Source organism: Papaver somniferum, chromosome 8 (assembly GCF_003573695.1).
Source record: "Papaver somniferum cultivar HN1 chromosome 8, ASM357369v1, whole genome shotgun sequence".
Classification (NCBI taxonomy): Eukaryota; Viridiplantae; Streptophyta; class Magnoliopsida; order Ranunculales; family Papaveraceae; genus Papaver; species Papaver somniferum.
This window is the reverse complement of record NC_039365.1, coordinates 171,348,031-171,364,936: the sequence shown is the minus strand read 5'-3', so window position 1 is coordinate 171,364,936 and position 16,906 is coordinate 171,348,031. Positions and strand designations below refer to the sequence as shown.

The window sequence follows — 16,906 nt, the reverse complement described above, 5'->3', positions numbered from 1 at the left end:
AAACAAAAGTGACTCCAGAGAAGATAACTTCTCCCGAGAAGATGACGTCGACGTCATGCTAATGGCGTTACTAACTGTGACATAATATTCCCCCACTAGAAAAAATATACTAACGACGTTACTGACGGTCACAGAATATTCCTCCCTAAACAGAATATGCTGACGTCGTTAGCTGTTGCTGACATCATCGTTGTGGAGTGACTGGTTGCTCTTTCCGCTGATGTGGCATCCGTCGATTGGTCATGCAACTGACATGGCATATCAGTGCTGACGTGGCATTTAGTGTTAACGTGACAGACACTGGTTGGTTATTATTGCTGGCATGTCAGGCTGACGTGGCAAGCTGACATGTCATTGATGATGTGGGCCCTCCTTGCCTTGAATTGGACTTTTACACATGGGCTTCTATGTGTATTGCTTGTGAGGCCTAGTGGGCCATACTTGACTAATAAGAAGAGGAAATTAGGCCCAAGTTAACCTACTTCTAGTGTAAATTATTAGGGTACAAAAAGAAAACAATTTTATTTCAGACACAAGATCAGACATATCAAACAACGAACTTGAGTATCCCACTAATATCATCATTGCAACTCTCAAGCTAGTTTCAAGGATGACTGTACCTGGAACTAGGTAACAGAGTGAGATGTACGAATATTGATGGAAGAGTTGTAAATACCTTCTGAATGTATGTGCCATGTATTCCTTACCTTCCTTCGGTTATATCTTATTCCAGAAGAATTAAATTTAAACCTTTTTGAATATCCGTCAGAAGAATTTTTCTGAGGATTAAGTCTAAGACCTCTTGAGATCCGTTTCAGGGGATAAGAACTATGAAAATCCCATTTCCTAGACTTAGGTCTGCCAAAATTATTTTCATAATCACTGGGAACGTGAACATTTGTGGCGTATGTATTTAAAACATTAACAGGGACACGATTCCTGGATGAGTGACCTTGAAAACCTCTTTTGTGAGAGTTCTGGTTTTCTACAGGATTGAAATCCATAGTAGATGTCGTCAGAAAATTCACTCTGTCGACTGTAAAAAGAAGTTGATTTTGAAGATCAGAAATTTGTTTCTTTCTAGTAAAACAATGTAGAACATGATGATTTTTTTCCCCACAGAATGAACAGGTTCATGGACAAGAAACATTGGATGAATTCTTTTTTAGACTGATAGAATTTTTGGAAATCCACAAGTCACGCAAACGTTTCTTAGCAGATAATTCCTTAGGAGTAATTTTCTCCATGCTAGGTAATACCACATGAGTATTAAAGATAGACACTGAAGAAGACTTACTCACTAAAATATATTTTTCCCATTTTAAGGACTTGTACTGTTCTTGGACTAGTAAAAGAGATGCAACAAGTTTCTCTTTTTTAATACGAAGGCTGTTCAATTCTGATGAACGAGTCTTGACTAAACGTTCTTCTCTAATTGATTCTTCTTTAACAATATCTTAAAGCATACTAACCTGTTCATGCTGTAGAGTAGTTTCTTGAACAAGGTTTTTGATATTGTTAGAAAAATACTCGATGATACTATAGAGTTCCCGTTCTATATCAAGAGACTTTTAAGTTCATCAATGAGCTGAGCATACTTTTATTCAAGATAACTAATTTTAGAGACTTGAACATCAATAATCCCAGATGATTTTTTTAAATTTCTCGTGAGCTCCATTTCAGATTCAAACATAGTGTCAACTATCATTTTAGAGGGAATGTTATCAGAATCAGATATCAAAATTTTTCTACCTCGTGATTTAGAAGAATCAACTAAGGAGTTATCATTTGAGGTAAGTCCAAGACATTTGGCATAATCAAAAACTTTGGAAGACATCACTATGTGCGTAAAGGCGAGACAAACTTCAATCCACAAAAATCAGATTGCGATAAACACATACTTATATATATATATATATATATATATGAGGTCTTAACGTGTTTGCCTGCTCTGATACCAATTGATAAAGCGAGGGTATAACAACCACACCTAATAATTCGTTCGGCGATCTGTATGGACTAAAATCCAATATAATTCTCAGAGAACCAACCTACAAGCGAGCTCAATCAATATATATATTAAAAAGCTTTATCTATATTTTTCAATGCAATCAGCAAACCGAACGGATAGAAATCCTTGAACCCGATTGATATGAGAAATAACTTGGATGGTACCAAAGACCAATGCCCTAGTGTCAATCAAGATATATCCAATAAACAAGGTCGGATTTATCAACTGATTGACCTGCACACAAACCTGTGATATTTCAATTATATAAACAAATATAATGAGGAAAAAAAATAACACTGACACTAAAATTTTTGTTAACGATGAAACCGCAAATTCAGAAAAACCACGGGACCTAGTCCATATTGAACACCACATTGTATTAAGCCGCTACAAACACTAGCCTATTACAAGTTAACTTCCGACTGGAATATAGTTGCGCCCTAAATAAGTCTCACACCGATTAAGGTACAATCACGTTCCTTATGCCTCTAGAACCACGCCGGATTCTGCGTACTTGATTCCCTTAGCTAATCTCACCCACACCAAAGAGTTGCTACGACACAAAGTCGAAGACTTGATAAACAAATCTGTCTCCCACAGAAAATTCTATTCTTGATAGATAAATATGTCTCCCATAGAAGTAACTACGAAGTTTTATTCTGTATTTTGATAAATCAAGGTGAAAAGGAACCAATTGATAATCCGGACTTATACTCTCGAAGAGAATCCTAGAAATATCAATCATCTCACAATAAATTAACTCTATTGTAGTAGAAGAAGTTACTGTGGAACCACAAAGTCTGAGACGAAGAACTTTGTGATTACTTTTTATATCTTACATATCGGAGATAAATCTCGAGAATATGTTAAAGAAGATAGTACCCAACACGATAGAAAAAGTAAGATCAGAATATGCCACTATAGAGAAAATAGTTGGATCTGGCTTCACGAATCCCAAATGAAGTCTTCAAGTCGTTAATCTAATATGGTTTTGGAAAAACCTAGGATAAAGGAGAATCAACTCTAGTACGCAACTAGGACACATGAAAGTGTTGGGATTAGGTTTTTCGGTTGCTAGAGTTCTCCCTTATATAGTCTTTCAAATCAGGGTTGCTTACAATCAAAGCTAATATAGCTTAGTAACAAAGCATTCAATATTCATCATTAGATAAAAACCTGATTTAAGATTCAATCTAAGTCTGCTTAGAAATAAAGAAATTAATCTCCACCATTATATGGTCTTAGCTTGTTACACAAAAATGAAATATACCTTCATTTTGATATGGGTAACCGTACCTAAACGTGTATATTGAGTTATCTCAATAACAGTTAACCGAAGAAAGCCATATGAACATTTTTTTCTTAACCACATTCATCTTACACTTTTAGATCAAATATGATGATTCATCAATCATGAAAGATAATCAAATGAATCTAATTGTGTTCCACATAGAGTTTTTCAATTGTTCACTATCTCATAGAAATATATATGAACGAATTGAATCGTAATCATACAAAGTACTTATACAAGAACCAATTCATGAACATTAAGCCACGGTTTACAAAGATTGTATTCCTTAATTCATAAATGTTTTAGTTCATGAGTATGATAATCATACTTAACCGATTTTAGAACTTAACCAATGTGTTCGCAAACCAGGTATGCGAACAACAACCCTGGAACTTGGCCTTGTCAAGCCGTTCGCATACTAGGTGCGCGACCAGCAGTCCCGGACCCAACTCAGGTAGAACCGTTGGAATACTAGGTACGCAAACAAGAATCCTGGACCTTTACAGTTAAAACCGTTCGCGAACTTGATACACAAACATGGTTCACGGACCTGAATCATAACAATACAGTTCGCATACTGGGTATGCATACCGTGTTGTATCCAGACATGGTTAATTATTCTAAACTCCCATTTCAATCATTGAAACATCCTTAGAAGACGACAATAGAAGTCTCACACAAACTATTAGCTTCAAGTAATTTTCAAGTGATCGAATGATCAATACGAAACTTTCTAAGTCGACATCAAATGATTGTCTCACACAAATCATGTAAGATGTTTCATGGCAATTTCGACATGATCATCTTTTGAATTAATAATTAGTCCCAAAAAAAATTGTTTCCAACGAAACTCGTCAAGAATAATGATGAACGTAGTTAAAGCAAAAAGCTTCCAACACATATTTCGAGAAATATATAAGCGATAAACACTCAGCTCTAAATATCAAATATGGATAATGTAAAAGTCTATATAGCTATACGACTTAGTCTCATTAAAATATAGAGTAGAATAGACTTCTAAGTGATAAATAAGTTTTAGTCTCCACATACCTTTTTTTAATTAAGTTCCTCCAATCTCTCCTCAGTATATCTTCGTTCATCAATCGATGAACGTCGTGAAGTATAAAGCTCATCTACACATTCTATCTAATTTGAGACACATCTATAAGTAGACTAGAAATCAAGGTTGTAGTTTTGATCAACTAAACTTGACAAACAAGCTTGAGATAACAACGCTTGCGAGTTCGACCGAGCAGTGATCTAACAATTTTGGGGAGTTTCTCTTCGCTTTCAAGGATATTTATTCAGACCTTGATCGTTTGTTTGTGACTTGTTATTCTCGATTCAAGAACATTGACTATTCAACACGATATTGCTTTGAATCCATATTCAATCCAAAAGATTTAGGGCATCCGAGTTTGTTTGGATCTACAAGATTTTAGGCAAATTACTTCTTTCTTTTAGGAGCATCTCATATTGAAGAAGAAGAAAATAAGATTAAATGGTAGGAATCGATACCAGATTATTATACCATCATCTTCTCTACTACATTTACAAAAATTGGATATGTTTGCAGTTTATGGCTATATCTCTTCGTGATTTACCTGTAATTGATATCTTCATTTGTATTAAAGATTTGATTATCATGTACTTTGATGTTTTTGTTATTCTTGTAAACGATCATGTAATCAAGATTTTGATTTAAATAAGTTTATTGACAAAAAAAAAGTTGAATTAAATACCAAGTGTTGCATTATAACTGGTTCCACATGCCCACATCAAAAGCCGACCCACATAAAAAAATAATTTCAATTATCTTTTACAAAATAATTATGAAATATCGAGAAAACTCATGTTCCCTAAAATTATTCTTTCAAATTTTTGTTTATTATCCCCGCTGAAAAACTCTTTTGTCGCTCCTTAAAATAGAAATTGGTAAAGAAAAAAAAATCATGTTTTCACCGACAAGAGAACATAAATATTGGCGAAATTGGTAAGAAAGATGTTAGGCACAATAGGTGAATAAAGTGTTTATTGACAAAAACAAAAATATCGTTGGAAATTCCAATTTTCGCAGTCAGACACTCGATATATTGTAATCCAAAATGCGAAAGTGGGAGATAAAATAAAATTCATGTTCATTACCTGCAGCAAAAGAAAGAAAAAATAGTAAAAATATTATATGACATTTCCAGTTTTCACCAGTATTAACATTACCGAGATTGATGAAAAATCAAGTTTTACCTATTATACTAATAATAAATTGTTGATAAACAATGTCAGTGAACAAGCAAGTATATACGTGTGAGGCTTCATTTTCTCCGTAAAACACAAACAACAATGAATTTAAATTTAATAATGATACGGTCTCTCTTATGAGACTCTACATTCCTATAAAAAATGTGCACAATTCGAGGCGTATAACACCATCATCTACCACTTTGAATATCAGTCGTTAAAAGTTAACAGTCGAAATTAAAATCGGTATATGGTGAGGTTTGGTATCTCGAATTATGCTCATTTTTGGTAGGAATGTAGAGTCTTATAAGAGAAACGTATCATCAAAATATTATATTTAAATTCACTATCGTATCGAAAAAATGACGCAAATTATGTATGATAGTGTCTATTTAAGAATTCCATGAAATATCCCTCTATACATAAATTAACATATTATTACACATAAAAAATAAACATAATATTGTAATAAGACTAAAAGTTTGAATATTTTTAGTACACATTTTTATATTAATATTATGGATGATCCATGTATGCGATGTCATAATATGTCCCATGTGGAGACACGCACAATAGGCGTGACTGTGCCACATACCTTGATTTATTTAGAAAAATATTTCTACATGAACCGCCAAATAAAACTAAGTAGAAACCTCTCAAAATATCGCTCAAAAGGATTGTTTATTTTCCGACATATTATTTTCTACCCTAATGGTTTAAGAAATAGGAAGTTGTCTGAATAGGTTGGAGACGTTAAGAGTGACTTAAGAACTAAATTACAAGGCCTGATTCACCCTGTGGTTAAACAACACGTTCATCAGGGGAGGAAAGCATTGCTTCATAAATTTAAGATGAAATTGAAGTCTGACCAAGAAGGATGCCTTCTAAATGAGCTTCAAGAAGAAATCGGGAACAACTCTCGAACAGAATTGCTTGTTGATATCCGTCTAGAGATGAAGGTAGACTATGTTTCAAGATTACAAGAAAGGATAAAAGAAAGGACAAGTGTGGGATTGTCTCCAGAAAGGCATGAAGAGATATGTGCCAATGTCCGAGATGAATTCTTACGAGATAAGGACGCCATTATTCTCTCCAAAGAACAGGTTGGTAACCGAACGAACGCTGTTATTCATGCCATCAACAATCTTTAAGGGTTTGCATTTATTTGGCCAAAGTGTTTTCACTTTAGAAAGATTGTTATTCTCTTTGATTGTTTTCACCGCAATAGCTACAGCTGAATGTTTTTTTTTAAAGATCTCTTGGATTTAGTTTTTGACGACTTCATTATTCTGATCCTTATAATTAAGGAGGAGGTTTTGTTTTAGATATATGATGAATTTGCTTGGATATATTGGCTTCTGTGTGCACATCCAATACACATATAAAATGTGTATAATGTAAAAGTCTATATAGCTATACGACTTAGTCTCATTAAAAGATAGAGTAGAATAGACTTCTGAGTGATAAATAAGTTTTAGTCTCCACATACCTTTTGTTGATTAAGTTCCTCCAAGTTCTCCTTAGTAGATCTTCGTTCATTAATCGATGAACGTCATGAATTGTAAAGCTCAACTACACATTCTATCCTAATTTGAGACACATCTATAAGTAGACTAGAAATCAAGACTATAGTTTTGATCAACTAAACTTGACAAACAATCTTGAGATAGCAACGCTTGCGAGTTCGACCGCGCAGTGATCTAACAATTTTGGGGAGTTTCTCTTTTCTTTCAAGGCTATTTATTCAGACCTTGATCGTTTGTTTGTGACTTGCTATTCTCGATTCAAGAACATTGACTATTCAACACGATATTGCTTTGAATCCATATTCAATCCAAGAGATTTAGGGCATCCGAGTTTGTTTGGATCTACAATATTTTAGGCAAATTACTTCTTTCTTTTAGGAGCATCTGATATTGAAGAAGAAGAAAATCAGATTAAGTGGTAGGAATCGATACCAGATTATTATACCATCATCTTCTCTACTACATTTACAAAAATTGGATATGTTTGCAGTTTATGGCTATATCTCTTCGTGATTTACCTGTAATTGATATCTTCATTTGTATTAAAGATTTGATTATCATGTACTTTGATGTTTTTGTTATTCTTGTAAACGATCATGTAATCAAGATTTTGATTTAAATAAGTTGATTGACAAAAAAAAAAGTTGAATTAAATACCAAGTGTTGCATTATAACTGGTTCCACATGCCCACATTAAATGCCGACCCACATAAAAAAAGTAATTTCAATTATATTTTACAAAACAATTATGAAATATCGAGAAAATTCATGTTCCCTAAAATTACTCTTTCAAATTTTTGTTTATTATCCCCGTTGAAAACTCTTTTGTCGCTCCTTAAAATAGAAATTGGTAAAGAAAAAAAATCATGTTTTCACCGACAAGAAAACATAAATATTGGCGAAATTGGTAAGAAAGATGCTAGGCACAATAGGTGAAAAAAGTGTTTATTGACAAAAACAAAAATATCGTTGGAAGTTCCAATTTTTGCAGTTAGACACTCAATATATTGTAATCCAAAATGCGAAAGTGGGATATAAAAGAAAATTCATGTTCATTGCCTGCAGCAAAAGAAAGAAAAAATAGTAAAAGTATTATATGACATTTCCGGTTTTCACCGGTAATAACACTACCGAGATTGATGAAAAATCAAGTTTTACCTATTATACTAATAATAAATTGTTGATAAACAATGTCAGTGAACAAGCAAGCATATACATGTGATTTCTCCGCAAAACACAAACGGCAACGAATTTAAATTTAATAATGATAAGGTCTCTCTTATGAGACTCTACATTCCTATAAAAAAATGCGCACAATTCGAGGTGTATAACACCATTATCTACCACTTTGAATATCAGTCGTTAAAAGTTAACAGTCGAAATTAAGATCGGTAGATGGTGAGGTTTGGTATCTCGAATTGTGCTCATTTTTGATAAGAATGTAGAGTCTTGTAAGAGGAAAGTATCATCTAAATATTATATTTAAATTCACTATCGTACGGAAAAAATGACGCAAATTATGAATGGTAGTGTCTATTTAAGAATGTCCATGCAGTGTCCCTCTATATAGTTTCTGAGTCATCCTATCTTTCCTCTCTCCTCTCTCCAAATTTTTTTTCCTCCTCTCTTCTGATTATGGAATAATTTTTTTGGATAAGCTTCGGGGATTATGGATCATGAGTTAGGGATGGTAAGGTGATGGATTAACATAGATGATTGGTAATAATAAGAATCACATTATGGATCTTCTCTTGGTTTTTGATTATTTTTTTTCTCCTTTATCTTTGATTTTTTTTCTTTTTTGAGAGTTTTATTTCTGATTTTTGTTCTTTTTCTCATGTCTTCTCTTCGGATTTGTGGATTCATGTTCTTCTTTATCCCTTTCTTTGGTACTCTGTGATTCTTATGTTGGGTCGGATTATTTTCATTTCTCCTCATTCTTCTGTTTTCTATCCCGATTTTCTCATTCTTCTAAATCTGCTCTCCTTATGAGTGGAGTTTTCTCTTGACTTCCTCAATCTTCTGTTCGTTTCTCCTTATTCTTTTGTTCTTCTATCTAGATTTTCTCATCATCCTAAATCTATCTTTCTTCTTTTAGTTGTGGTTGATCTCATACTCTCCTTTTATTCTAGTTTTTCTCTCTTTTTATGGCAGTATTTTCTTCTCTCTTGGTCTAAATCGGATTTGAAGGTAAAATTAAAACTATCACCCAGATCTGTTGAAGGAAAAATTTAACTGGTTTTACTAAAATTTTCCAAATGATAAATCTTTGTTTCCTTTATTTTATGATCGTTCCTTATAGTTTTAAATGAATTCCAGATGATAAACAGTGTTAGACTAAGCTCTCTGGAATAATAAGTTTCTGAGTCTCCGTTTGATTTGGTTTGGCTACACAGGGCCTTTTTCTTTCACTCTTCTTCTTTTGATTTATTTGCTTTTCACTTATTTAAAATCTAGTCCTCTATTGTATTATTAAAATTCATTATATACAGGTTCATTAGCATTTGAAATTACTTGGAATCCATAAATATCATTAGCTTTACTCAACTCTTCATTATTAGTTATCTCTAGTTGTTACACTTTGTGAGATTTGTTTGCTCTTTGGGTTTTATCTGCTTGAGGTTATCTATAAATTTTCGTCGGAATAGTTGAGATCAGATAGTTAACTAGGCTTATTAATTTCTTTCATCTTGTACATATGTTTAGCTTTTTTTGCCTCTCTTTTTATAAGTAACTTTCTGCATTCTTATTAAGTTATCTCTATTGTATCAATAATTATTAGTTTGGTCTGTTTTATTTTGGCCTTTAGGTTCTGCGACTGCTCTAGGTGATGTGCAATTTAATCACTTTTTGTGCGTCTTTCTGATTTAGGAAAATGAAGACTCCTGTGAAACAACATGATGCTGAAATCAATACTGGCTATGTTCGCGACTCATTTGGTTGTATTTTTTCGAAGATACAACCTTCCCAAAGAAAATATTCGATTACGGACAAGGCTACATCGCCAACCTCAATCATAAAGAAGAGACATCTTTCCAGTATAGGCCGTCGTAACATTCTTATCAAACTTGTTCGTGTAAGGGCTTAGGAATCTATTTTGATAGTTTTAACTCGAGCACAAATGCTCAATCTTACTTACATACTGCCAGTATTAGAAGACTACTCATTGGGTACCGATGGAGAAAAAATGTTTCCTAGGATTTGGAAGAACCCTAAATATCTTGGTTATCTTTGCATTTTTATTTTTAGATTTGGAATCTTCTTTAGGACTTATCGTGTTGTGCTCTTTTCCTTCGTCAAGGTTTTATCCCTTTGGCTATGAGTTTTCCTTGTCAAGGTTTTTAACGAGGCAACATCTGCATGTCCAACACCTTTCGGTGGTTTAAACTTTTACCTTATATTGTTCATCTTTTTATTTTCCTGTAATTCCTTTAATTTGTTAGCCACAATTGATGGCTATAACACCAATGCAACCACGGCTGCTAACGCCATAAGTTAGTTTCTCTTTAATGTAATACCTAATTCACAAAAAAAGGGCTTTTCACAAAAATAGGCCTGTTTTTTTGGTGCTTTTCAAATCTAGGCCAATTTTTTTATTTATTGCTAGACTAGGCAAGTTTTGACCAAAAGTGATGGATGGAAAGTTAGCACCGTTAGGTGTAACTAAAAAGACCTAAAAGTCCTTTGTATCACTGATTTAATGTTATATCATTGATTTAACTCAGTTAAATCAACATGAAAACTGTACACGTGGGTTCGGATATGCCATGTGGATTGCTTACGTGGGCTCGGATATGCCATGTGGACTGATTACGTGGGAATCATGTCACGGGAAAAATTTGTACATATCACCATTCACAGTTCCATTAGTTGGCCCAATCTCCTTCAATTCAAAATCGATCCATGTAAAACCCAATTTCAGATTTACACCAGAAATTCAACTAAGCTGAGCTGCCATTTTAGATTTCCATAAACCATTTGCAGCTCAGCTGCCACCAACTGCTCCTGCTCTCCACCTGATTCTACAGTTGAGAGCCCTCTCATTACCACCAGTTAATCGCACAAAGCTGCCAACTTTAGCAGCAACAACTCCTTGTCATGCTCTTAACTGTACTTCTTTCACAACCATTGCCAACTGCACTCTGCCACAGCCACAAAAACACCTACAAACCAGCTTCAACAATAACATAATCTCCACTGCAAACCAGCTTCAACAAAAACACCTTCTGTACCAGCCCTGTATCCTAGACATACATCTAATCATGGCAACAACTCCGCCCACAGCTGCAATCTAACCAAACCATTTCAACCATCTTTGTTTCAAACGGCAACAGATCTTCTTCCATCCATACTTGTGCAACAAAGCCACTGCAAGCCTATATTCCTTCATCAACACCAGTTTCACCCTTTTCTGCCAAATACAAATCCCATAGTTCCATTGCAACCATCTTTTAAGCCTGCAATATAAATCCTTGAACCCATGAAGCAGTAACAGCACCACCTTATCTTCGATTCTCCAGATTCAATTCCCTTAAAATTCTGTCTCAGATCCAATCTGCGTTATCACCATCATCTTCGTCCTGCCAATCTAATAACAGGTTCACCTGCCAATCTTCGACAACTCTGTTGCACAGATCCAAAACCGTGTCTAGCTAAGCACGATTCAAATCCCAATCATAATACTCATCTCATACATTTCATTGGTTCCTTACTTGCAGGACCAACACATACAACCAAATAAGATTCATCAACTCTTAACCAAATTCACATAAGTCGTCGGGTCTAAATCAAAGAAACCCCAAATTTTCATTTCATTTTGATTTTTCATCAGTACAAGTTTGCATAATCAGCACAACATCAACCCCTTCGTTCTTCAGTTATCACCAACTCAATATCATCATCAATTCCACACAAACCCAAATTGAAATCCAGAAACCCTAATTCCCAATTTGGGGAAGAACATCATTCTCATCTTCAAATTCAAAACCCCGACTTCCAGTTTCTAATAAAAACTTCAACCTTCTCTTAATTAGTGACAAACCCACCTCCAATTAGCCTTCTAAACCCTCGATTCCACCTTCCCTGACTTCTCTAGTAAACCCTAATTTCTTCAATTCCTCAATTCCATCATCTGTTGGACAATCACCCTCTTGTTATTCAATTCCTCAACCCCATCATCTATCAGCAACTCAATAAACCTAAGAATTTATCTCTAGAAATATTGCAGAAGAAAGAAAACGGAAGGAGAAGAAAACAAAGAAGAAGAAGATAAGAAGAAGAAGAATGAATGAGATCGAGTTTATCTCGACTGGTTTCAGATACTCATGTCGTCACTATCATGGCCGTGCAATTAGTCCTCGAGATGTCGTCTTAGTTAGATTAGGCTCTCAGATAGCAACACGTGGACATCTTATCTAGTGTGATTGACACACACGTGTGAAGGACATTTCAGTAATCTTACCACATGTATGAGATCTCCCTATATGATATTTTGGCGAGATATTGACAAGTCAACGCGATAAATTGCCCGAGATGGTTAAAGTGGATGGAATCCGTTTAACTTGCCTAGTTTTGTAAGAAATAAAAAAAGTGGCCTAGAAATGAAAGTAAGGGTCCAGACCAAGCCTACTTCTGCATATAATCCAAAAAAAAAAGTATTCCTCTATATATAAATTAACATATTATTACATATAAAAAGTAAACATAATATTGTAATAAGACTAAAAGTTTGAATATTTTTAGTCCACATTTTTATATTAAGATTATGGATGATGTATGTATGCAATGTCATAATATGTCCCATATGGAGACACACACAACAGGCGTGACTGTGCCACACGCCTTGATTTATTTAGAAGAATACTTCTACATGAACGGCCAAATAAAACTAGGTAGAAACCTCTCAAAATATCGCTCAAAATGATTTTTTATTTTCCGACGGGTCTTTGCCGTGTGGCACTCTCCATTTCAACTAAAAGATGTTGTATATTTATCTTTTAGGAAGTAAAGCGTGTAGCCTTTGTGAGAATTGAAAAGACGTCCAAGACTTTTCTTCATAAATGGTAACCAAATTTTGACATAGGAGTAGCCATGTGTACCTCGTGAAAGAGGAGATTATTTTAGATTGAATTGAAACATGATTATTTGAGCATTTTGTTCATAAATCATTTTTATAAAAACATGACCGAAGCTCAAATAATTACTTAATAACACTTGTTGTTGCAGGAACAAATAAATCAATAATTGTGTGTGTTGTCCATGTCATAGGTGTGGATATAAAGGACGGAAGCTCAAATAGTTTTGAAATAAGCTTCACATCTGGAACCGGTCGTCTAAATCCGCATGATAGAGTCAGTCCATCAAGAAGATAAGGAAAGTTCATAATCCATTTAAGTCGTAGAAAATTCAGGTCATATTAATTACTATTATCTAAAACGTGTTGTATATTTAATATTAAATTTTTTTCATCATTTTCCATTTCAAAAAAAGAGAAGTACTATACAGTGTTTAAGGTTGTATATCTGAAGTCGGGCTAAATGTATGACCAACTTTCAGCGAAACAGTCTTGCACTCTTATCCATTGACGTAAATCAACTCGAAGTTTGGAACATATCCAGTAGGTACCCAACTAGAAAAGGTACAATTTGTTTACTTACCGTGAGCCCAATTAGGAAATGTCATTTTTGCGAATAAAAACCAAACCGTAAAGGATTTGAAGTTAATATTTTGAGGATATGTTTCTCTTGCCAAGTTATATATGCCAACCAAAAATGAGCACATTCCGAAATATAAAACCTCATAATCTACCGGTCTTAATTTTGACGGTCAGAAATCCGTTGATTTTTAACGGCTCATTTTCAAAATAGTAGATTGTGGTGTTATACGTCTCAGAATACGTTCATTTTCGATAAGAATGTAGAGCCTTGTAATAATAACATATCCGCAAAATATCAGCTTCAAATCCATTACAATTTGGTTTTTATCTGTAAAAATGACGTCCAATGTGTGAAATATGACGTCCAATGTGTGAGATAAGTGTGAGGAGGTCCCTCCTAAAGGCTTAGGATTCATCGTACATGCCTATTCCTATCTTTTTCGGCTTCCCTTTCCTTGGCGAAGTATATGCTAACCACTCTCTATATTTAGTAAACCAAGTTGTACCTTCATACAACAAAAAATAATAATAATTCTTAACAAACCCCTGGATTATTCCTTCATCATTATTTTTAATAATTTGTTTACATCGTTTTTGTTTATATTGTGTCCCAGAGTCAGACGAAATCTATGTTCAAACTACGTATGTACTAGTACGTACGCCGTCTATCTTCGTTACCACACTAAGCAATTTCTCGCTGCCTTCCCTTGGCAACGTGTACACTATACATTTCTCCCAATATATAGTGTAGCTAATACACCATCCATCTTCATTACCATACTAAACAATTTCGCCTTGCCTTCCCTCTCTTTCTTCAAAACTTAAGCTGCTTCAATCATAGTAAACTATATTTCTCTCCCTATGTCTATAGTACATACCCCGTCTATATCTTCATTACCACACTAAACAATATTTCTCATTGCCTTCCATTTGTTTCTTGAAAAACTTAAGCCGCTTCAATCAGATTATATATATCATAAAAAAATTATATTTCATCCATGGCAGAGATCATAAACGGAATGAAAGCTGTTATTCATCACAATAGCAAGAAAAGGTTTATAAATAGTGAAAATGATGCCGACAAAGATACCTTTATCACGTCCAAGAAAACCTCCCTATCATCAAAGGACGGTGTTGATGGGGGTATTGGTCAAATAGTAAATTCGACTGATCCAGCATCCGCATTAGCAAACGCAAGGCACGAGTTCGGTGAGCATGGAGGGGTAAATATGTCAATCGAAGCATCTGCAACATTTACAGTAATGGAACCTGAGACTATGAGAAGAATGTTTACTGGTGAACTAGGAGCTGAACGGGACTTTTTTATTTATAGCCGACATTTCAATCCAACAGTATTAAATCTTAGCCGTTCAATGGCAGCAATGGAAGGTACAGAGGCCGCTTATTGTACTTCAAGTGGCATGTCAGCTATTTCATCTGTTTTGCTCCAACTATGTTCTAGTGGTGGACATGTAGTTGCTTCTCATTGCTTATATGGTGGTACGCATGCTCTGCTGACGCATTTTCTGCCTAGGGTTTGCAATATAACAACTAGCTTTGTTGATGTGAAAGATGTGGAGAGTGTGAGAAATGCTATCGTGGAAGGGAGGACAAAAGTGTTGTTTTTCGAATCAATTTCTAACCCAACTTTGGATGTTGCTAATGTGCCTGAGCTTTGTAGGATAGCTCATAGTAAAGGTGTTATGGTTGTTGTTGATAATACTTTCGCACCTATGGTTTTGTCTCCGGCTCGACTTGGTGCTGATGTTGTTGTTCATAGTATTTCCAAATATATCAGCGGAGGAGCTGATATCATTGCAGGTATACTACCTTTTATTTATTGCACCAAAATAGTACTCAATATTTTTTCTCTTTACAGTATTCACTTGTAGTAGTGGTTAAAGTCACCATAACCTCAACGCAACGACGATCCTTTTCCTCCAGGAGACCAGTTTAAAATTCGAACTTTTGATCTAAATACGGCAGTGCTATTCAACTCCCTATTATCCACCTACCTATTCACCTCCCTACAATCTAAATTCTGTATTAAAAAAATGATGAACTCCATCTGAACCTGAATGCGAATCTCGATAGAGATATAGGATTTAGATCAGAGGGAGGTGAATATGGAGGTGGAAAATAGAGAGGTGAATAGCATTTCCGTTCTAAATACAACTGATTTTTTCCTAATTAATAATTTTTTTGATCATAAATTAACTGAAACAGGTGCAATATGTGGACCAACAACTATAATAAATTCTATGATGGACCTTCATCAAGGAGCACTGATGTTATTAGGACCCACAATGAATCCTAAAGTGGCATTCGAGTTGGCAGGAAGGATCCCTCATTTGAGCTTAAGAATGAAAGATCATTGTTATAGATCTTTAACATATGCAACGAGAATGAAGACATTGGGGCTTAAAGTCATATACCCGGGGCTTGAAGAAAACCCTAGTCACAACCTTATGAAATCAATGGCCAATCCTGAATATGGATTTGGTGGAATCCTTTGTTTGGACATGGAAACCGAGGATCGAGCGAACCGTTTAATGAACCGATTGCAAAATTGTACTCAGTTTGGTTTGATGGCAGTGAGTTTGGGTTATCATGAAACACTTATGTCGTGTTCCTCTAGTAGTACCAGTAGTGAGCTGAATCACAAGGAAAAAGAATTAGCTGGGATATCTCCAGGATTGATTAGAATGTCAATCGGATATACTGGAACATTAGAACAAAGATGGAGCCAATTTGAGAAAGCTATCACTAAGATGTAGGATGGAAAGATGTGAAAATAAACGAAATGGTACCTCCATCGAGTTAGATTTGGGTTATTTTTCTTGTTTGAAATTTGTTTAGGATATCGAATTGCTTTCACTTGATTGTAATGTACCATACTTGGTACAGTTATGTGGCCTTTGTTATTGTTTTTTGCTTTTGAAGACGTATTATTTACTTATCGATAACGCATTAGGCGACATCAGTTATATACTTATATATGAAGGTGTAATGAGCCTGATTAATTAAAAAAATAAGTTCTTTCTGACAAATACGACATGTTTCTTTTGTCAAACTTATTCCAAAGAAGGAGGATTCTTTTACCGAGAAACACTTCGGACCAATCATCTTGATTAGTAGCTTTTATAAGTTTTTTTTTAAGTTTTAGCAGAAATATCATAAGTGGC

At 34.6% G+C, this 16,906-nt stretch overlaps 1 protein-coding gene and 1 long non-coding RNA gene across 2 annotated transcripts; both read left to right on the top strand.

Annotated features, from left to right (window-relative positions):
* The first annotated feature begins 8,627 nt into the window (after positions 1 to 8,627).
* Positions 8,628 to 10,600, top strand: LOC113301133. The gene is made up of 2 exons (XR_003336040.1): positions 8,628 to 8,756; positions 9,938 to 10,600. It is a non-coding gene; the product is annotated as an uncharacterized LOC113301133 (long non-coding RNA).
* A 4,066-nt stretch (positions 10,601 to 14,666) lies between these two features.
* LOC113302624 (methionine gamma-lyase-like) lies at positions 14,667 to 16,498 on the top strand. The gene is made up of 2 exons (XM_026551568.1): positions 14,667 to 15,542; positions 15,948 to 16,498. Exons 1-2 carry the CDS (start codon positions 14,720 to 14,722, stop codon positions 16,496 to 16,498), a joined length of 1,374 nt encoding a protein of 457 aa, XP_026407353.1. The 5' UTR covers positions 14,667 to 14,719.
* Positions 16,499 to 16,906: the final 408 nt, after the last annotated feature.